This window comes from Sinocyclocheilus anshuiensis, unplaced genomic scaffold (assembly GCF_001515605.1).
Source record: "Sinocyclocheilus anshuiensis isolate Anshui unplaced genomic scaffold, SAMN03320099.WGS_v1.1 scaffold1746, whole genome shotgun sequence".
In the NCBI taxonomy this organism is placed as follows: domain Eukaryota; kingdom Metazoa; phylum Chordata; class Actinopteri; order Cypriniformes; family Cyprinidae; genus Sinocyclocheilus; species Sinocyclocheilus anshuiensis.
Genome location: NW_015545562.1, coordinates 1,589,219 through 1,611,112, shown reverse-complemented (window position 1 = coordinate 1,611,112; position 21,894 = coordinate 1,589,219). Strand labels below are relative to the sequence as shown.

General features: G+C 36.6%; 3 protein-coding genes across 3 annotated transcripts in view; 1 reads left to right on the top strand and 2 right to left on the bottom strand.

Moving 5' to 3' along the window:
• Positions 1 to 1,404, top strand: part of kcnf1a (potassium voltage-gated channel, subfamily F, member 1a) — a 3,880-nt gene extending 2,476 nt beyond the window's left edge. Inside the window, exon 3 of the mRNA XM_016499297.1 lies at positions 1 to 1,404. Within this exon, the coding sequence (XP_016354783.1) occupies positions 1 to 1,358 (1,358 nt within the window). The 3' untranslated portion in view covers positions 1,359 to 1,404.
• Positions 1,405 to 3,904: 2,500 nt separating this feature from the next.
• LOC107698338 (leucine-rich alpha-2-glycoprotein-like) lies at positions 3,905 to 6,979 on the bottom strand. The gene is made up of 2 exons (XM_016499296.1): positions 6,576 to 6,979; positions 3,905 to 5,574 (listed from the first exon to the last, which is right to left on the bottom strand). Exons 1-2 carry the CDS (start codon positions 6,910 to 6,912, stop codon positions 4,916 to 4,918), a joined length of 996 nt encoding a protein of 331 aa, XP_016354782.1. The 5' UTR covers positions 6,913 to 6,979; the 3' UTR covers positions 3,905 to 4,915.
• Positions 6,980 to 7,778: 799 nt separating this feature from the next.
• LOC107698402 (rho-associated protein kinase 2-like) overlaps positions 7,779 to 21,894 on the bottom strand; it is a 29,406-nt gene continuing 15,290 nt past the window's right edge. Inside the window, exons 13-34 of the mRNA XM_016499410.1 lie at positions 21,750 to 21,885; positions 21,186 to 21,277; positions 20,154 to 20,400; positions 18,811 to 18,917; positions 18,514 to 18,673; positions 17,898 to 18,058; positions 17,470 to 17,654; positions 17,132 to 17,201; positions 16,907 to 17,010; positions 15,399 to 15,585; positions 15,157 to 15,250; positions 14,766 to 14,860; positions 14,448 to 14,630; positions 14,177 to 14,348; positions 13,504 to 13,704; positions 12,987 to 13,054; positions 12,825 to 12,913; positions 11,668 to 11,746; positions 11,310 to 11,574; positions 10,275 to 10,551; positions 8,564 to 8,645; positions 7,779 to 8,176 (exon numbers count right to left, since the gene is read on the bottom strand). Of these exons, the coding sequence (XP_016354896.1) occupies positions 8,567 to 8,645; positions 10,275 to 10,551; positions 11,310 to 11,574; positions 11,668 to 11,746; positions 12,825 to 12,913; positions 12,987 to 13,054; positions 13,504 to 13,704; positions 14,177 to 14,348; positions 14,448 to 14,630; positions 14,766 to 14,860; positions 15,157 to 15,250; positions 15,399 to 15,585; positions 16,907 to 17,010; positions 17,132 to 17,201; positions 17,470 to 17,654; positions 17,898 to 18,058; positions 18,514 to 18,673; positions 18,811 to 18,917; positions 20,154 to 20,400; positions 21,186 to 21,277; positions 21,750 to 21,885 (3,051 nt within the window). The 3' untranslated portion in view covers positions 7,779 to 8,176; positions 8,564 to 8,566. The remainder of the gene's footprint in view (positions 8,177 to 8,563; positions 8,646 to 10,274; positions 10,552 to 11,309; positions 11,575 to 11,667; positions 11,747 to 12,824; positions 12,914 to 12,986; positions 13,055 to 13,503; positions 13,705 to 14,176; positions 14,349 to 14,447; positions 14,631 to 14,765; positions 14,861 to 15,156; positions 15,251 to 15,398; positions 15,586 to 16,906; positions 17,011 to 17,131; positions 17,202 to 17,469; positions 17,655 to 17,897; positions 18,059 to 18,513; positions 18,674 to 18,810; positions 18,918 to 20,153; positions 20,401 to 21,185; positions 21,278 to 21,749; positions 21,886 to 21,894) is intronic.

The following is a 21,894-nucleotide window of genomic DNA, read 5'->3' as shown; positions in this document are numbered from 1 at the left end:
TGAACCGATATCCCGAGACGCGTTTGGCGGAGCTGGTGAACCGAGCCACGGATTCCACACAAGAAGATCTCTGCGCGCTCTGTGATGACTATGACGACTTAAAGCGAGAGTTTTACTTCGACAGAGACCCAGAGGCCTTCAAATGCATCCTAGAGCTATATTACTACGGAGAGATTCATATGAAGCGAGGAATCTGTCCCATGCGCTTCATGAGAGAGATGGACTATTGGGGGATAGACGCGGAGTATCTGGACGAATGCTGTATAAGTAGTTTACATGAGGTGCAAACCGAGCTGGCAGAAATAGCAGAGAAGGTCAAGACCATCCTGGACGACCTGGAGGATGATGCGAGGGTCACTAGAGGTCAGAAGTGTCAAGCGTTCCTGTGGAAACTCATGGAGAAACCAGAGTCATCTTTAGCCGCGCGCGTAATCGCAGTGGTGTCGTTCGCGTTCATCCTGCTCTCCTCTGTGGTCATGTGCGTGGGAACCATCCCGGAGCTGCAAGTGGAAGATGCCCAGGGTAACCTCGTGGAGCACCCGGCCCTTGAGTCCATCGAGACGGCTTGCATCATCTGGTTCACAGTGGAATACATTTTGCGCGTCGTGTCCTCTTCGAACCAGTTGCGCTTTGTGTTTTCCTTCATGAATATAATAGACTTTCTAGCCATCATGCCGTTCTACGTGGTGTTGATTCTTACGCATTTGGGCACTGCTATCATGGAGCTCGCCAACGTCCAGCAGGCAGTGCAGGCGTTGCGGATCATGCGCATTGCGCGCATTTTCAAACTCGCGCGCCACTCAGCAGGTCTGCAAACTCTTACATTCGCACTCAAAAGCAGCTTGAAAGAGCTGGGTCTGCTGCTGATGTACATGAGCGTGGGGATTTTCCTGTTTTCCGCGCTGGGGTACACACTGGAGCAGAGCCACCCGGAGACCATGTTCACCAGCATCCCACAGTCCTTCTGGTGGGCTATCATTACTATGACCACTGTGGGTTATGGAGACATCTATCCTAAAACAACGCTGGGCAGGTGTAACGCGGCTGTCAGTTTTCTATGTGGCGTAATAGCTATAGCGTTGCCAATCCACCCGATTATTAACAACTTCGTCATTGTTTACAGTAAGCAACGTGTGCTAGAAACAGCTGCCAAGCATGAGCTCGAACTCATGGCGTTACACGCGAAGGAGGAAGCGCAGGAGTGTCTGGAGGCTGGAAGAACGGCTTCGGCTGGCAGCAGCTCGGTGTGGGATAGCGCTGCTGTGAGCGCGTCGCGGAGTGAAACATATATCCCGTTACTTGGTGATCCAACAAATGTGTCCAAAGGCCAACCTGCCCACGAATGCAAGAACAACTAGAGAGTGATTTGCGCTTATCCTGTGTCAATACTTCAGAATAATAAACTAATTCAGAAACAGAAATAATCAATATGAACAGTGCATTGTAATTACAGTATGGAAAACGGCTAAACTTGTTCAATAATCCTTAAACTCTATCTATCTATCTATCTATCTATCTAGCTAATGTTTAAATATGTAGTTGATGTAACTCTAACCCTCTGCTCAACAATGTCAGTAATCAAATCTTCAAGCTTTTAACATAAAATGGCTCTTTATCAGGTTTCGTCACCTTTTATTAATAATAATCCTTAAACTCTATCTATCTATCGATCTATCTATCTATCTATCTATCTATCTATCTATCTATCTATCTATCTAGCTAATGTTTAAATATGTAGTTGATGTAACTCTCACCCTCTGCTCAACAATGTCAGTAATCAAATCTTCAAGCTTTTAACATAAAATGGCTCTTTATCAGGTTTAGTCACCTTTTATTAACATGCCTACATAGTAGCTATACTGTAAGTAAGTGTATACACTCCTAAGACTCTTTTCAGAAAAGAATGAAATAAAATGGGTTACTTAGGGTCAATGCAACTATCAAAACAACACTTTATCAAGAAACATTAAAGTAAAACAATAGAGAAGTAAATTAAAATGGTTGATCATAATTGTAAGTAAAATTGATTAAAACATCATTAAATGTATTGAAATCAATCATTTAAATCTTACACACATCAAAGGCTTCAAGACTCCTTGTCTCTGAAGACATCTTACAGTAATGAGAATATCTGACTGGTCTCTTAACTGAACAAGCCTGAAGGAAGAAAAATGACTTGAATTTATAGAGCACTCTGAATCACAACCTAATTTGTATAAATTTTTGTAACATTTTTTCAATGATTTTTAAAATAAAATGACTGTGTGTCTGGATTTCTTTTGTTTCCACATTAAACAGTTCTATAGCCATTTGGCATTAAACGAAAGCAAATGATTATTTCAATTATTATTATTATTACTATGTAGATTGAGCAATAGCAATAGTTCAAAACTGTAAAACAAAACCAGCAAACAATATGTGTGTTTTTGCTCTGGTGACTGAATGTGCATGCTATGATATGCCAGTTGATGTCTAAAATCTTGTATACAATTACAATATGCTTTAGATACATCAGATTATTAAAAAAATTCAGTCTGATCTTGTCCTGTACACATAGACATCTATGAATTTACCTGTACTTTTTCTCTCCCTAGTGTTTTTTTTTATTTTTTTATCTCACCTGCCCTTAAACTAGTGTGAACCACCATCCCCCTCTGTGGGAGTTTGAATGATGTGTCTAGAGGATTTGAATTTTGCCACAGCGCTTTGAGCGTCCCTCGGGTGTCAGACACTCATTTGTTGGCTCCAGAAAGACATGGATGGATGTGGATGTGGGTGTGTTTGTGTGTGGGTGTTATTCATTCTGTCTGAGTGAATTAATGAGTGAATGTGTTTGTGCCCACATGGAAAGATCTTTGTGTTTGTGTGTGTAGGTCTACTGATGGCTGGACACTTATGGCTTAGATCTGGCGGTCCCTGGCAACAAAAAAGTTGTATATAGATAAAAAAAACTTCTGAGGTATTTATTTAATTACTTATACAACAATAAATGTCCTAGTCTGGACTCAAACCTAGGTCCTACTCAGCACTACAGCCAGGCATAATTTCGCACAGTTTATGTGCTGAGGAGGATAGAATGTGAATAACTGCAATCTAATGAAAAAATTAATAAAATAACTGTTTAAATTTGCAGATCTGCTTATAATAAAAGTAGCAAGAGGCAAACGAAGCTAAATGGAGTGAGAGAAAGAGACCTTCCTCCACATCAAGATATTGTATTACATCTCATTCAGTACAGACGAACCATTTGATTTAATTTTGCCTTTGATAATGAAATAATGTTAATGTATACATGTAAGCAAATGGAGAGGAATTCATTTTGAACAATTCCATTAGCATTAATGCTTTTAGTAACGATTAAGTGGTAGTGTGGAATAGCCTTGAATGGATTATCATACTTTTCTCCTAAAAGAATACTCAAAATGTTATCATTATCATTATATATTATGCCACATCTCCTGTCAATTTAAAATGAATGGTTACAGTAAATTCTGTTTACTGTAACAACTTAACAAAGATATATGATCATTGGCCTTAAAACATTATTGGTCAACTTCAGAGTTTTTCAAGGTCACAAAGCATTTTTTGTGAGTCTCTGTGAGCTCTTTAAACCTTCTAAAAGGGTTTAATCTGGCTATAAAAGTGCATGAGATTTGTGGCCTGAAAAGCACTGTTAATGACGGTTCAGGTAATCGTCAGTCTCTCAGAGGAATTATAAAAATCATCACGCTGCATTGAACACGGAACCAATCTTCACATCCTTAATGCAAAGTAGAAGGTGAAAACAGGGTCAGACACATCCTTTTGCATTATTTAAGGTTTAAAAATGTAAACTTCACAACATTACATTATTCTTATTATATTATCCATAACGTATCCTTTCAACCATGTCAGATCAATTTATTATTTTTTCAGTATTTGTTATGGCTTTCTTAATGGGGACTCTACATGCCCATTCATAACTCACCATTCTATTTTCCTGCTTGAATAAATACATTTTAGTGCTTTTACAGTGATGTCATACCAATAAAAATGCAGAATCAATTACATTTTGGAAGCCCCGAAGCCCATGCAGGGAATTCTCTCTCTCTCTCTCTCTCTCTATATATATATATATATATGAACGAATGAGGGGCACTGGGGGGCAGAAGTTGGAACAAGGGCGCAATCTGATCAATTCTATCCTATTTATACCCTCCATGAAAAGGTTTAATTTTCATAAGTAGCCTCCCCTGGAAATGGCCCTTGTACACACTACACAGGAGTTATAAATCTCTACAATGCACAAAGGCATTTTACTAAGATACACAAGGGATTTCTGAGGACACATAGCCTACATCAAACCGATAGACAAAAAACGAGACAGATACAGTGAAATTACAGTTTGTAATGTATTATTAAAAGCAATAACGGACAGAACAGTTATAAAAGACAAGTGTAGACATTTAAAAATTGTAATAACTTTTTCTGAAACCACATTTCCCTCAGGACATACAGTATGTACCTCTAATTACTTTGAGTTTAGTGCCCTCTGCTGACCAACATCAGGTTTTCTTTCTTTAAAAATAGTACCAAACCGGCTTTTAAAAGCACAAATTATACTTGGAATTTAGTTAACTGGAAACTCTCCAAAAAGATTTGTAAATAGAGCAGATTTTCGAGTTAAAAAAACTTTTTTTAATAAGATGAAATATTTGCTCCATGTTGAAATATTTACTTTAAATGTCTATACGAAATTTGATGTAGTAAAAACGTTTTTTTTTTTTTCAATATTACGCATAGTACAATCATGAAATATGAATTTCTGATCATTTTGTAAGTAAATCTTTCAGATTTTGACAGTTTGTAAAGTATTTAGAAGATTTCAAAAATATCTGTGACTGTTTTAAAATATGTATTTTATTATATTATTTTCTTAGTCCTTGATGCCAAGCTCTGTGGCAGCAATTTCAGTGATGTTTCTACCCTTCATATGTGCAGGTGTTTTACAAGTGATTTTATCATCATGAAAAATACTTTTTTTATTCATACGCAGCCAATGCCATAGATATGCCAAACTAGAGTTGCAGTGCCATGGATTACCAGACAGCACAGCATACAAACGTCCATCCAATGTACCTGGAGTCAGGTTTTGCAGATAGTTGTTCCTGAGGTCAAGGAAAACAAGTTCGTCCTGCTTGAGGAAAATTCCAGCAGGCAGGGTCTCCAAACGGTTGCCGCTCAAGAACATCTGGCGAAGGTTTGGATTACCAATGAATGCTGATGCAGCTAAAGACTTCAGTCTGTTGTTTTCCAGGTACAGAGCTTCAAGTTTGGGCAGAGAGGTCAGAGCTCCAGGAGTCAGTTCTTCCAGCTGATTATTTCGGAAGTCTAAGCTCTCGAGATTGTTGAGTCTTTGCAGGAAGGCCACGGGCAGCTGGGTAAATTTGTTAGATGACAAATCTAACCTCTGGAGAGAGTTGTTTACAGGCAGACAGTCAGCATCTATCTCAGAGAGCAGATTATCTGAGAGTGTGAGCTCCACAAGAGGAGAATGATGAAACACTTGCGATGATAAAGCTGTCAGTTTGTTACCTATTAGGATAGGATCATATTATTAGCCAATACGCATAAACACACATGAACAAGTGTGCTTGTTTTTCTGATTCTGCCGTATTTTGAAGAAATCATTTGAGAGATTTGTCCAATGAATCAATCCGATATTCGTTGCTGACCGATTCAATTGGCTGAGCGAGTGAACGATTTAAAGGGATAGTTCACATAAAAATAAAAAAAATCTTAATTATTTATTCACCCTCAAGTTGTTCCAAACCCGTTTTTTATGTCCCCCATTGATTCCCATAGTATTTTTTTCCATATGGAAATTGATTATAGCATAATGGCAGAATTTGTATTTTTGGGGAACTATCCTTTTAAAGACCAACTCACCTATTTCATTCAGGGTTGTCAGCGTTTTTTAATGGACCAGCTGGGGAAATGATTCAGTGATAATTGTTCCTGAATGATTCAGCGTTTTTTAACAAATCGGTTGAGAAATTGATTTAATGACTCATTTACTTGTTTAGTTCCAGTCAGTGTTTTTGAACTAAAAGGTTGGAGAAATTGTTCAATGACTCAGTTAATCGTTTCATTCTAATTAAGTCAGCATCTTTTAATTAATCGCTCAAATTTAGTGATTCAGTGACTCACCATAAAGACTGAATTCAAAATATCATACAGCCAACACTACTCTTATTATGTCAGAAATAGTAGTATGCTAGTATGCTTTACAAATTCAGCCATATAAACTTGTTTTGCTCATGAATCAGTGAATCAGAATGAGTATAGAATGAGATAATTGGATAACTCACTCAAAAGACTCCTGATTGAACAAATCCATGATACTCATAAAACCAGCATTTTGTCACCACATACTGCGGTACAAAGTAACCTTTAGAAAGAGTCCCTACTATTAATGAAAAGTTCCCACTAATGCACAGCCAGACTGACAGTCTCTATGGGATGCACAGACACAGACAGATGGATTAAATTTGAGGAACGTAACTAAGTAAAAACCAAACACACACACTCATTACCTGTAAGGTCAAGCACATGAAGATTAGACAGGCCCAAAAGCAGGTCCGCAGGTAATGTACACAGCTGGTTTCTGATCAGACTGAGCTGCCTCAGATGGGACAAGATCTTCAGGTCATCAGATGTTATGGAGCTTAAATTGCTGAAGCGGACACTGAGGTCTGTAGTGTTACCTGGGAAGGCCTTGCTGGGTAATTGTTTGAAGTTAACAGACGCACAAATTACTTGGACCTCATCAGATCTGAAGACAAGTCTGCATTTTCCTGGGTGCGAAACACTCTGCGTATAAGCTAAGCAGCTGTGTAGCACTGCAAGTATTAGAAAATAATAGCTGTACATATTTATGACAAGACACAACAGAACAGAGGATCTTAATAGAGACCTCAATGTCTCAGTCTTGAACCGATTCTGCTTTTATAACCCAAATCACATATTACATTGGTCAACATGCAATCAAGGATTTTCCAGGTCAACATTTGGTTTAAACGCTTGTGCAACATTGGACTTTTATTAATCAATTTTTGTGAATCATTTACAACAAAGGAAAAGCATGCTTTTTTAACTCTTTGTAAACGATACTGGCAACAAATCTTATGTAAAATAATATTTTCACTTTTTTTTTCCATGTTAATTTTTACAGTGCCTCAGTGTATATCATGTAATATTTCAACATTTAAGTTACCCACCTCTTTAAAGGCTTTATCTTCTTATAAACAAGTAATGATGATTATACTAACTGAATACATTAATGCAACCTTTCTCCTAGACAAAATGATTTTGTTTCCTGTATAAACGCCCCAGATAAGTTTTGGATCATCACACATAAGAAGTTCATCAAATAAAGCTTTTTTATTAACAATTTCATAATGTTTCAATGGTTTGTCAGTGGTAACATGGCAAAATGATAAAACACAGAAAATGCTTGGACCGGAGGTCTTCATGTTCCACTATGCATTCAGATTGTGTCTAATTTTTGTCACAGCAATTAATAAAATGCTAAAATGTGCTACTGATTGCATCATTGCATAATGTAATACCAGTCTTTAATAATGCATATATTTTGAGCAGATAGTTCTGGCAAACAACTAAGTAATGCTCTTTGAAAAGCAGTTTTCAAAAAGTGTTCTTTCATATAATGCATGATAAAAATATAATCTGTCACTAAATATGTATCTGTTTTTCCTAACAAAAAATAGATATAATACTTGAGTATATAAATTCAGATGACCATGTAATTGCAGAGCCAAAGTAGGCCTATATATTCTGTTTCAAACACACACTCAGGCAAACAGTCAAACTTATTGACAACCTTGCAAGGAGACCAAAAAGTTTAAAATTCTTTAACTTCAAAACGTTTTTGAAGAATTGTATAGTCTGCAAAGACATAAAACACTCTTATAATGGCTTAAAATTGAAACTGCACCCTTTAGGTGATTTATGGCTTGTTCTGTTTTAAATATTAGACCGCCCCTTCACCAGCCATTTATACTTGTGGAGTTTGGCACTTGGAAGTCCTGCCATTTGCCAAAATGAACACTATGACATTCTCCGCTTTCATAGTTCCCAGATGGATTATCACCTATCCAACCTTCACCAAAGTTAGCTGAAATTAAAAGAGAGGAGAGAAGTTTCAGGTCAACGAAAAAAAAAATATATATATATATATGGCAGACATTTCACATCCCATTCTCTATTCAACCACACACAACAGCTTTACCTCCACACCATCAGTTTTCAGATCTGCCTCATTCAATCAAACTAAGCCAGACTTTTTTAATTCAGCCAAACACTTACACACAAACATGCCCACTCATATTAGAGCATCAAACACAATATCTATATCAAAACCTGACCTAATTATAGTCCCTCACATTGGAAAAAACCCCGCACTATTAATGCCATACTTCAAAAACAGCTTTAAATCCAAAGCATAAACACACAGACACAAAAACATGCTAAGGCACCACTGTGGTTACCCCACAAACTCAACTCCTCAGAAGTCTAATACATCGTCATCATCCATTTCAACATCAAGAGACCAACCCCAGTCCTTCAGGCCCAACTCAAGCAATCTGGAACAAAGAGGAGTCATTCGGCCTCATGTAAAAATATCAACGGAAAAAATTATGGCCACCCATGTTTAACTTAAGGTATACAGAACAATGCAGTTTTTGAAAAAGAGTCTTTTCTTTAAGTTCTACAAAGGTGTGAGAGTGACAGATGCTGCTCTTTATTTATACTTAATTGTAATTTAGAATAAGATCTTACTATTGCATTTTTTTGGCAGATATTTGCCCCGAACCCTCATGATATTGTTTTTTCTTCTTGCAAAGTCTGATATTTAATCAGATACTGTGTTAAAAAAGCTTAGTTAGAATTAGATGCCAATATTATGGAATTAAAAGAGAGATTGCATTGTTAGTGGATGTTTTTTTTTAGTATTTACATTCAAGCAAAGAAGATCTATTCCGTTTTAGATGCATGCAGAGAACAGAACAGACAGCCAAATATCTGAAGGTGGTGTCTTAGGGCAGCACAGACAAGCAGAAAACCTGAGTGGTAAGCAGTCATGCAGTGTACTTACTGTCCACATATAAGCACAAGTGGGGAAGGTGAAAGGTCAATGAAGTATGATACGGAGCATGGGGCCAGGGCTATAAAAGGTTAGCAGTATAATGTAAGCTACTGAGAACCTGTGCAACTTCACAGCCAAATCTAACTTCTTGTGCCAGGTTAACATATGACAGCACTATGATCAAGATCATCTACATTTACCTTGATTGAAGCTACAGTTCACCCAAAAATTAAAATGCTGACATTATATATTCACTTTCATTTTGTTCCGAACCCGTATGTAATTTTCCCCATGGAAAACAAATAGAGAATATTTAAGAATTTACGCTGCTTTTCTTCCAAAGTGACCACAACTGCCAAGCTCCAAAAATTGACAAAAGCAGCATCAAATTACATTAAGTAGTCTATACAAGTTTATTTTTGGGTGATTTTTTCTTTTAATTGAGCAAATGATTGTATTTAAAGCCACTTGCCAATAAGGTTCTATACAAATATAAGGAGCAAAAACATTAGCAATGCTCCAATACTCATTCTCAAAAGTTAAGCAGAAGCTTAGTACAGAAGTGTAAGTAGGAAACAGTAAAGAAGATTTTAATGATTATACAAAGTGACTGTATAAATGGATATGAATTACACATTCAAATGTTCATGGAAAACTGTGTCAAAGAATGATAAAATATCAGCCTCCTTAACACAAAATTGTGGGCTAAAAACTAATGGCATGAGTTTGGCCCCTACATAATATAATATTAACAGAACAATAATATATTATTAACAGAAACTGGGAGTGTCAATATAGGTAAATTAATTCATCACAAATCATTTTGCGAATCCAGAAGTTTCAAGAACTGTATGTTCTTCTATACAGTTATATCTATACAGTTCTTCTATACTATATATATTTTTAAGATAATTAAAATTAACATTAATATCAATTATTATTCAAATGAAATATATACACATTTTATATAATTCAATAATAATTCCCCTTGTAGTGGGCCTCACCTCCTGGTTGAGAACCACTGCTTTATAAATCCCCGTTTTTTTAACCTTAAATGACCGTGTGTAACATTATTCTCCTTCAAGCTCCTTTGTCAGTAGCTGTTGATCCGTGAAGCGGTTCTCACCTGGTCTTGGGTGAGGGCTGCTGTCGGGTGGAATGCACCTTGACGGCTCCTCTGTGTGGAAGTCTGGGAGATGAACGGGCTGACAGGTGAGGAGAGGGCTGAGGGGACAGGCCAGTTGGTGATGCCTCAGAGGGAGGAGAAGCTATAGCTATGCTTGAGGAGTGGGCTATAGGTTTACGTGGGACCCTCTTGAGTAAGCGGCTGACCCATTTCTGCTGCTCTTCTGTGGAGTTGGCCAGCAGCAGTAGCTCTTTCGCCGTGGACATGTCATAGTTCACTGGAGAAAAACAATGAATCATACAGGTCAGTTTCAATCCAAAGTACAATGTGGAGGTTCAAAAGTGAGTCCATATTTAAAATAAATAACCATTTTGAGTCAGTATGGATGCATTAAATTCATAAAAAGTAGCGGTAAAGACATTTATAATGTTACTAATGATAAAAAGAATATGTAAAGTAAAATATAAATAAAGTATCATGGTTTCCACAAAAATATTAAGCAACGCAATTGTTTTCAGCACTGATAATAAGAAATGACACTGAAGACTGGAGTAATGGCAGCTAAAAATTCAGCTTTGTTATTACAGATATAAAATCAATTTTATAACATATTAAAATAGAAACTTTTTAAAATTGTAATGATATTTCACAATATTACTATATATTTTTAATAAAATACACGCTGCCTTGGTAAAAATCTTATTGACCACAAACCTTTAAACGGTAGTGTAAATAAATAAATAAAATGTAATAATAATAATAATCAAATTTATAGTAATAAATTTTGTACAAAAAATTATATTGTTATAATTTATATATCTGAATATTACTTATATTGCCATTTTTATGAATATGTGGTTGTAATATATTAATAATTAATTATTTATAAATAATCAAAGGAATTTATGACATCTTCTATATTTTAATTCATATTTTGTCTTAGTATCAAAAATGCTAAATTCTAATGTGTATAACAAGCTACAGACGGTAATATAAATCTGAATGTGCAGTGCTTTGTGAGTGTGACCTCCTGACCTCTGCAAGGAGCTAGGACCTCTTCTTTGCGATCTATGTGGTCTTTATGGCATTTGATTCGGCAGCGTCTGCACTCCAAGGCTGGTGGGGGTTTGAAGACGTGCCACAGAGGCCTTGGACATGCTTCACAGCTAGAGGGGAAGTGGTAAAGCGTGAGTACGAACTCGTGACTTTTGTGTGGGATAAACGACGACCTTTCAGCTGCTGATAAGGCTTCCACAGCAAGCTCCTCTTTCTTGCTCTCTCCCTCATTAGCATATAATATCTACAGACAGAACAGAAGAAAAAATGAGGTTTGGTATGGTTAATTTCAAAGAATGATAAAACATTTCCTGGAGGGACAAATTAAGCATGTTACCTGGAAGATGCGTGGGATTTCTCTTGGATCTGCGCGGTACACGTCTGTCTGAGTGACAGGTCTCACATGGAAGAGTTTGCTAAGAGGGGAAAAAGAAGGCATAAAAATAAATAGGCTGGCTAATGTTGTGCAAGAGAGCAGTAAATGTTTAAGATTTATGTATTTGAACTGCATATAAAATTTCCATCCATTTGGATTACTCAGTTTTAACTAATAAACTTAATGTGGTGCATATCCCTCAATCACATACAAACATACAATCATATACATATGTGCATATTTGTCCACTCATATACATAAATGAAACAGGTAAAATTTCTATTATAGTGCTAATGAACCGAATGTTTTTTTAAAAACACAATAACCAGGTTTATATATTTATCAATAAATCTATCCAATTTGTTTCAATCTCATACATTTTAACTGAGTATTGTTTGTTACACGCCTAACCATATTTTAACCATGTTTTTTTATTTGAATTATTGAATAATAATTGAATTAATTGAATACATTTGATCGTTTTAACAATGAACAGATTTAGCTGATTTTAACTGTCTTAAGTAGCACAGGTACATTTGTAGCAAAATACATTGTATGTAGGATATTGTTCCATGGATCATGATCATGAAGATCATGTTCCATGAAGATATTTTGTAAATTTCCTACCATAAATATATAAAAACTTAATTTTTGATTAGTAATATGTATTGCTAAGAACTTCATTTGGACAAATTTTCTCAATACTTAGATTTTTTTGCACCCTCAGATTCCAGATTTTCAAAAAGTTGTATCTCGACCAAACATTGTCCTGTCCTAACAAACCATACATCAATGGAAAGCTTATTTATTTATTCAGCTTTCAGATTATGTATAAATCTCAATTTAAAAAAATTGACACTTATGACTGGTTTTATGGTCCAGGGTCACACATATGATTATTTAAATAAAATCAAATGGATGCAAATAGCTAATAAAAATTATTCCATTAATATGCCATGATTTTTTAAAACTGTTTCATTTATGTATAACTGACAAATATGTATCACTTTAAGTTTATTAGTTTATGTTAAAACGCTTTAAAACAAATTGATGGAAATTTTACATACAATTCAAATACATAAATCTTAAATTTAGGCCTAAATATTTTTTAAACTCACTCTATGTCAAGAATCATGAAGGGACTGGACTGCTCTCTGTCTTGCTCAGAGTCATAAAACAGGATCTTCTTGCTGCTTACCACCACATACTGCAATTTACACACAGATGATCAAAGAGGGTTTGTTGTTGCGACATGTGAGTGTGTAGGTTTAAACCTTTACCTTCTTTTCCCATCCAAACCGTTTGGTATTTTTGGTAGGCATTGAGAGCCATCCTTCAAGACTAGAATCTGTGGTAAAAGAAAAACAGAAGAGTGTTTTACACATTTTATTTAAGATTACAGAGCCACACAGGTTTTGTCAAACTGAAAATGACCAGGCAGACTCATTTTTCTTCAAGAACTTGGAGACCTCTAAAAAACACCTTTCCTAGGTGCAGAATGCAAAACTGTACTGGAAGTCTCTTAGAATAAAAAGGTTTCAGTAGTGTTAATGGATTTTTAGAAAACACACAAGGTGATCAGTGTGATTATGTGAAAAATGATGTCAAATCTAATGAGCATCACACCATGATCACTGACCTAATGAGTTGCCTACTTAGACAGCATTTTTGAATTTCATAGGCTCATTTATGCCCCAAAATGCTGTCTAGGTGTTTAGTATTTGAACTCCACACTGAAGGAAGGTAAAGGGGAGCAAGGGGCAGTATGCATACTGATTTGTTTCCATGCAGGGTCACCTGCAGACTCTTGGTCAGTAGGCTTCTCATATGTGAGGGCGGGCCTTTGCCCCCACTCGACTTCCTCATCCTCGTCTTCCTCTGAGTCGGAGGGGAACCGAGGAACGATCCGGCATGGCCGGGTATCAATACACACTGACTTGGAGCTTCGTTGGTATGTGAAGGACATAGACTCCGAGGTGTGTGAGTGTGTGATGCGCACTACAGCGGTGAGAGTGAGAAGGAGTGAAAGAAGAATGAAGGAAAAGAAGCAAAAGATGCATACATTTAGTATGCCATTTTGACCAGGAGAAGAAAGGAACATTAAAAAGAGGGGAAGAAGTCAACAAAAAAGATAGATATAGAGCGAAACGGAGAACAGGTAAAAGAGAAAAACAGTGTCATGTATTGATTATGTGTTCTAGAGTCAGTGGATAGATAGATAGATAGATAGATAGATAGATAGATAGATAGATATGCCAGGTGTTTTTAAGTTTAAGAAAGTATAGTGAGTGCTTCTATGAAAACAGTTTTTGAGTTGTTATATACTATGCTTATATATTTCTATTGAATGGTTTGTGGTTGCACAACATATTTTATTGCCCAAAATGAATTAAATAGTGGTCATCAATTATGGCATGAATTACCACATTAGGCGGTCCTGTGCTTGACGGGTCATAACCTGGATAGTTACCTGGATAAGCGTCATCACCCTCCAGGTCGTTGCCGGTGCTGCTGATGCTGCTGGTGTCCAGAGAATGGATGCTCAGAGAAGTGATCTGACAGCGCAGACGCTCAATATCACTGTCTTTACTGTCCAGGGCCATCTGCATCTCCAGTCGCACCTGAGACTCCTCTGCTAACGTCTGTAAACAGAACAACAGATTTATATATTTATGCAGAATAGTGACTAGGTTTCCTGGTGGTTACATTTCCTTTAAATGTATGTATTTAATGTCACTTACAGCCTGCATTTCATTGATTTCTTTCTGGTATTTGATGATGGTGTGGTCGAGTTTATCTTTCTCGGTGCGGAGCTGCAACTGGAGCTGTCTGTTCACCTTCTCCTTTCTGCGGACATCAGCGGTGTTGCCTTGCGGTGTTCTGACATCATTCTTCTTCATAACTTCAGCCAGCTTGTTTACAGCCTACAATACAAACATCTGATATAATTTACCTGAGACATGCTAATAACACCTATTTTAAGCTATGAGAACAACGGTGTAACATATACATGTATACAGCATTTTTATACAGTCTTGATTAAAATAAGCCAGACATACCTGAATCTTGAGGGTTCGCTCAGACTGTATTTGCTTCTCGAAGGACAGGATCAAAGATTTCGTCTGTTTTTCTTCTTCTCTGGTCTTCTCCAGCTCTGTATATACACATTTATAAATGTTAAAGCCCATATATGAACATTATAACATCAAATTCATTCATATTATTATAATATTAACTGGCATTCAGCAGCCTACTCACTATGCTGTAGGTGTTTGAGCTGATTGCTTCTCGAAGGACAGGATCAAAGATTTCGTCTGTTTTTCTTCTTCTCTGGTCTTCTCCAGCTCTGTATATACACATTTATAAATGTTAAAGCCCATATATGAACATTATAACATCAAATTCATTCATATTATTATAATATTAACTGGCATTCAGCAGCCTACTCACTATGCTGTAGGTGTATGAGCTGATTGTTGAGCTCTTCTTTCTCATTAGCCAGGTTGCCAACATCCACAGTCAGTGTGCGGTTCGATTCCTCCAGCTTGCATTAGGTAAAATATTTTAAAAATGTACATAATTAATATTAATTAATGTTTATGTTGTGTGTACAGACAAATTATTACTTCTGTTATTTTATTATATATTTATTTATGAATTAAATCCATTCTTATAATCGCTCTTATGCTCACCGAGCTGATGGTATTGTCCTTTTCGCTGATTTCCTGCCGGTGTCTGGCGATCATGTCTTTGATCTCCAGCTCCTTCATGATCTTTTCTTTCTCCAGCTCTGAGTATTGCTCCTCAGCGATGGTGCGTGCCAACTCTTCAGCATCTGCTTTTGTCAGGCTTGCCTCTAGCTGTGTTGCTAATGAGTCCCTACAGAAACACACATGAACCAGTTTGTATATGAACAGGAATTTGGTGTACAAAGATGCAAGCATAGATATTGTTATCTGTTCATTCATTCTATTAGCATCTATTTACCTTACTAGCCTTGCACTAATTGTTCGAAATTGAGATTTATGCATCACCTGAAAGCTGAATAAATAAGCTTTCCATTGCTGTATGGTTTGTTAGGACGGGACAATATTTGGCCGAGATACAACTATTTGAAAATCTGGAATCTGAGGGTGCAAAAAAATCTAAATATTGAGAAAATCGCCTTTAAAGCTGTCCGAATGAAGTTCTTAGCAATGCATATTACTAATCAAAAATTAAGTTTTAATATATTTACTGTAGGAAATTTACAAAGTATCTTCATGGAACATGATCTTTACTTAATATGCTAATGATTTTTGGCATAAAAGAAAATCAACCATTTTGACCCATACAATGTATTTTTGGCTATTGCTACAAATATACCCATGCTACTTAAGACTGGTTTTGTGGTCCAGGGTCACATATTACTCTTTCTCCTCGCTGGGAAAAAGCTGTGGCTATATTGATCAACTATGTTGTTCATCCTCTGTACCATTAGGAGGCGCTCTGCCTATGATGTGGAATACACTAGCATATAGATGGCTTCAAAGCCAAATGCCAAAAGCCAAAGACTATCGGTGCGTTTCCACTACAGCATCAAATCTGCGCCCAGTGCCGTTGGCAACGCTACAACGCCACTGCTTTGGGCCGTGTGAAATTTAGGGCAGAGCACGCCTCTGAAAAACACCCTGTTTACGTTTCATCTTTTTCCTTTCACAGCGATTGTTTGTCACCCAGAGTTTATCGCTCGACATTTGCAAAAAGTCCAATCTTTTTGACGCTCTCAGCCGCTGTCAATGCTTTCTCTGCGCCGCTTTCAATCCCATAATACACCACGCGAGCGTTTAAGCTCAACTTCCATAGGTATTAATTGAAAACGCTCGCTCCGCTGTGCTCGCTACGTGCCAGTGGAAATGCACCGTAAAATCCAAGAAACTCACATTTTCATTTTTCAGTTTTATTAAAACTTGAAGCTACATTTTGTAACATTTGGCCCTCTAGTGGTTGAAGCAGTTGAAACTACAAGTTACTTTGTTAAGAAACACTGTTTTGGTCATTACATTCTGCACAGATGTATCTATCTGATGGATCATGATTACAGGTGATAGTGTCAAACGAAAATAGTTACGTAGAGCAGTTTATAAAAAAAAAAGTCCAGTCATTTTCATATGTCTTGCCATCCTGTTTCAAAAACAAATACTTGTGTGGAAATACACACCTCTCTTCCTGCAGGTCCTCTATTCTCTGCTGAGCATCTTTGTAGAGTTTAGCCTTTTCATCACTGTCCTCCTTCAGCTCTCGAATCTGAGTCTTATACAATTTCTGAAATCAAGGTAAAATTTTTCAATTCAAAACAAATATGAGAGCACAGATACACAAACCAATCAAAATACAGCCCTCCACACATTCACTGACAAAATATGTTAAAGCCTGTCAGACATACTGTGAAGTACTGCTCTGACTCCAACTGGTCCTTCAGCTCTTTCAGCTGTTTGTCAGCTTCTTCTCTCTCCCTGAGTGGACAAAGAGAGCTTTTAATTGCATGCACAATATGTGTGTGCTATGTAACATTATGCTTATTAGTGTTTCACTTTGTAAGTTTAGAAAAACAGGCTAAAAGCCTGTTCATACTAAGAGTGATAACTATAACGATAACCAAGTTTTATTAATCATTCTAATTCTATGAGAATAGGGACGTTCACACCACAACTATAAAGACAATGACACAGAAGAACAATATCATTGTAATATATATCTCATCCATCATGAAACCTTACTCACTTGCGTAGTTCCTGATTTTGTTTTTCCAGGCTGAGTTTGAGCTCCAGCAGATGGTTGAGCTCTTGTTTGAGCTGTTTCTCCGAGGAGCGCAGAGAGCTGACCTCCTGCCTCTGTACATTGAGATCTGCCTGAAACAGAGTCTTCTTCTGAGTCTCCTGCTGCACACGTACACTCAGCACCTCCACCTGTCACACACACACACACAAAAGACTGGATTTAATATCTTGGACTCTCCACACACCATGTGATGCATATATGTAAGTTTAAAATGCCTTTCATTTTAAGTTTAAAATGAAGCTTCATCCAAAAATATGTGCCAAAAATAGTGTTGAAGTGCGAAAAATATGTGCAAGTGTTGAAAATATGTACAAAAAACACAACATATTACAAAAATATGCCAGGCAAGAAGAACAGTCAGATAGGTGTACCTCCTCAGTGAGTTTTTCTTTGAGCGAGCGGAGCTCCTGAAGCTCGTGTTTGGCTTGCTTGTAGTCACAGTCTAATACTGAGTTTTCCTTCTCCAGCTGCATCAGTCTGTTTTCCAACTGTTGCTTCGCAGATCGTTCTTCCAGCAGCTTATATTCCATATCTGTCACACAAACACACACAACATCACCAAACGGCAAACGAGCCACAGGCTTGTACTTCAGACTTTGGAAAGATTTACTCAGCTAGAACAAAAAAAAATGGAAAAATTATTTTGGAATGAGGAAAACATTTTTTTCATTCAGGGGTAATGCGCGTACACTTCCAAAAGAATCATGTAAATCTTGACAGGCAAGTTTCTGGTGTCAAAGTAAAGTCAACAAAAGTTTTTTGTTTATTCAAATTCCTTTTGAGTAATAGTTTTAGATTTATTACAGGATAGTTTTAAGAGAGGGAATTGAGCACTTTCCCCAGAGTAAACGAATGGGTAACTAAGGTAACCATGATTTTTTTTTCTCTCACTCTAAACTGAGCTCCCCTTTTTAATTTTTTTTTAATTTGTAGTGAAATTTGTACATGTTTTAAGAGTTTTTAAATCAGAGGCAACTGTAATTTTACCTTTCAGGGCCTCAGACTTGGCCTCCTCAATGGATTGGTTGATTTTGTTGTTGTCAACCAATCTGGCTTTAGTGGCTTTATGCTCTGCCTCCTCCTGCTCTAGACTCTGCTGAATGGCTTTGAGTTTAAAAGAAAGATCAATCTCCTGCTTGCTCTTCTCCTGTGGGTGAAGGGGACAACATTAACAGGGGGTTCAAAATAATACACATAATTACACACATATGCTGAGAATGTGAGTCATTTAGTCTCTCACTAAAGCACATACGCACACGCGTACATACACACACAGACACACACCTTTTCTAGGGCAGTAAGATCCTCCTGTAACTGTCTTTTCTCTGCTTCAGCCTTTGATAAAGAACTCTTTACGTGCTTTAACTCATCTTCCAGTCCAGAGACACGGCCTGAAAATGTAAGAAACATAGAAATAAAAATTAAATTGAAAGAAAGACAGGCTGACAAAAACACAAGAATGAAGTTGAAACCAAAGGTCAGGAATTCAGTTTAATATTAATGTTAAACCTCAAACTATAAAAACCATAAATGGGTGTTTCTTCTATAGGCACATTTGGCCCTGTGGACCTTTAGAATATAAATACTCATAAAACACTTCAAACTCTTCCTAGTTTTTTTTTTTATTTTTATTTTTTTACTTTGTCTCTTCCTAACATTTTTTAAACTAATAATTTTTATTTCAAATTTTTTTTTATTGTTATTATTTTGTGGTGGAAATTATATTTTATTGTTATTGTTAAACAAATTTAATATTAATACAATATGTTTACTATATTATTAATATGTGACTTTTAAAATAACATGACAAATGACCTTGACTTTTCTTTTTTTTCTTCATATCTACCACATATTTCATCTCAATCCTGAAATAATTTTTTTATAAAACTTGTGGCAAAACCATTTGTCATGGTGGAAAAGAATGAGGGACAGTTGTAATTTGAGAAAAATTGAGAATAATAAAAAAACTGATATAAATTATTTTCACAAAATAAATATTTAGTGGTTTATGGTTTGTTTATTTCACTATTTGTTTAGCTTGGAATTTTCATATTTGAAAATTGAAGTCTTGGTCTGGGGTACAAATCAATAAAAAAAAATCCTTACATAAAAGGCATCTGAAAAGTAGCAAAAATAAATGAAGGCATAGTAAGTTTTAAAGTAGTTAAAATCTGTTAATTTAAATGAAATAATAACAATAATCTCTCAGGAGATAAAAGCACACACAGAAACAAACCTTTAAAATTTAATAGACCAAACTGAGAATACGACACAGAAGAGATATTTCTTGTTTGCCTGTTTTTCTCTGTCCAGCGACATAACGTCAGCTACCTGCCTCTGACCTTAAAATAACGCTCTATTCATGTTTACATTCGCTGTGGGCAGCTCCACCCCAACACAACAACACTGCCCAGCAGACAAGAGCCCAGTGTGTCCTTCAGCGAGGAGCTGACCACTACACACTCAAACATAAATATTTGCTTTCACTCACTCACACAGACCTGCACACAAGTGTGATCCCTAGAATGTAACACAGCCTCCTTCTAAGAAGCTTGGTAGATGCTAATTCACAGCTACATCTGTCTGATGAACAGAAACAGGCATAGACACACATGCAATGCACTCACCTTGTAGGTCATTGATGGTCTCTGAGCCGAGGCTTCTCTCTCGCTTCTCCACCTCCAGTGAGGTTTGCAGGCTCAGTCTCTCCTGTTCCAGACCCAACCGGCTGCTCTCCAGCTGGGCCAGACGCTCCTGAAGCTCCCTGAGAGAGACTTCCAGCTGCTGGGACTGTCTCAATGCCTCGCCCTGGGCCTTCTTCAGCCGCTCGGACTCCTCCACCTCAGCCTGGTGCTTAGCATTCAGCTCCTCCAACTAAAGACACATTAATTCAGTAGCAGAATCTCTTTTGTACTTTTATTATATCCTTAAAACCAAAACAAATTTACGCAACTGTCCAAAAGTTTGGGGTCAGGAAGATTTTGTGTCATGTTTTAGAAAGAAGTCTCTTATGCTCTTCAAGGCTGCATTTATTTCCAGGATTCTTTGATGAAAAGAACGTTTAAAAGAACAGCATTTATTTGAAATTTAATAGAAATGTAATAGAAATTTGGGTTATTATAAATGTATTTACCATCACTTTTGACAGTACTGTCAATTTAATCTTTATTTAATAAAATTATTGATTCCTTTAAAAAAAAAATGACTGACCCCAAACTTGTAATCGGTAGTTTAAGCTAAAATGATTTTTGGGCTTCAGAAATGTTTTTGAATATAAGCAGACTTGAATTCAACAGCGTTTTGTTCCATTGTTTTCTTCACTTATTTTAATAACAAACCTCAAATATTTTAATAATTTTATATTTATAAAAAAAATTCTAATACTTATTTAAAAAGGCTTTTTTACTTGTAAATATTAAAAAAAAAAATTGACTGTGATAGGAGAAAGTATTTTAACATTGGAAAATTAACTACTTTAGCATTAAGCACAAACCTCAGTAAGTTTAATGTTTCATTTTTTATAGCCATTTTTTGCTGCTTTTAATTTGTAAATGTCCTAAAATCTGATAAAAATGTTTATCAGTTTATCATCTGGCTATTTGTTATATAGTTCTTGTTCTGAGGTTAATGGTTTGATAAAGTTTTGCTCAGGGACCCACCTGTCTTTCCAGGTGAATGTTCTTTTCTGCGGAGATATGAGAGTGCTGGGTCTTCTTCTTCAGTTCGGCTAGCTGCTCTTTCAGGCTGCTCACTGCAAGAGAGAGAAATGCAAAATATGTTAACATCACAACATCAGCAGAGCAGAACTAATACTTTCTAGATGGGAGAACGTCAGAGGCTAGTACTGAGCAAATCAGGGAGAAATTTTGGGCCAGTGCTTTGGTGAATCAAGAATGTCAGCAAAATATTGCGTATTAAAGGAACGAATTTCAGAATATTTTGAACAACCAAAACCTGCACATAAGCTGCATCTAAAGCAGCATATATTTCAACAAAAGCTCACGTCATTCGACGAATGTTGAGTAATACTGAAGGTTAAGATGAGGTAATCCCCCAGGTATAAAGCACATTATGATCGTAATTTTTTTGTAGATTGATCCAATATGGATGTATTAGTGAACAGATTTTTTTCCCCGCTCCTTGTAAATATACAATGTAGTGTATTTGTTTTTAATTTAATGTCATTGTTGAGGGTCTATCAAGTGTGTTTGTAATATTCTCACCCTCATTCTCAAGCAGACGCTTTCTGTCTGTTTCTAGGCCAGCCTTTCGTATGCTCGCAGAACGCTGGTGCTTCAGTAAAGCTTTCTCTTTCTCCAGTTCCCTCAGAGAGTCTTCCACCGCCTGTCTCGCATTCACCTGCAACAA

Coding starts and splice junctions, on each gene's coding strand:
- LOC107698338 (XM_016499296.1), bottom strand. CDS start 6,912: ATGTACAGCTATTATTTTCTAATACTTGCAGTGCTACACAGCTGCTTA. Junction 5,575..6,575: donor TCATGTGCTTGACCTTACAG/GTAATGAGTGTG, acceptor CTATCCTAATAG/GTAACAAACTGACAGCTTTA.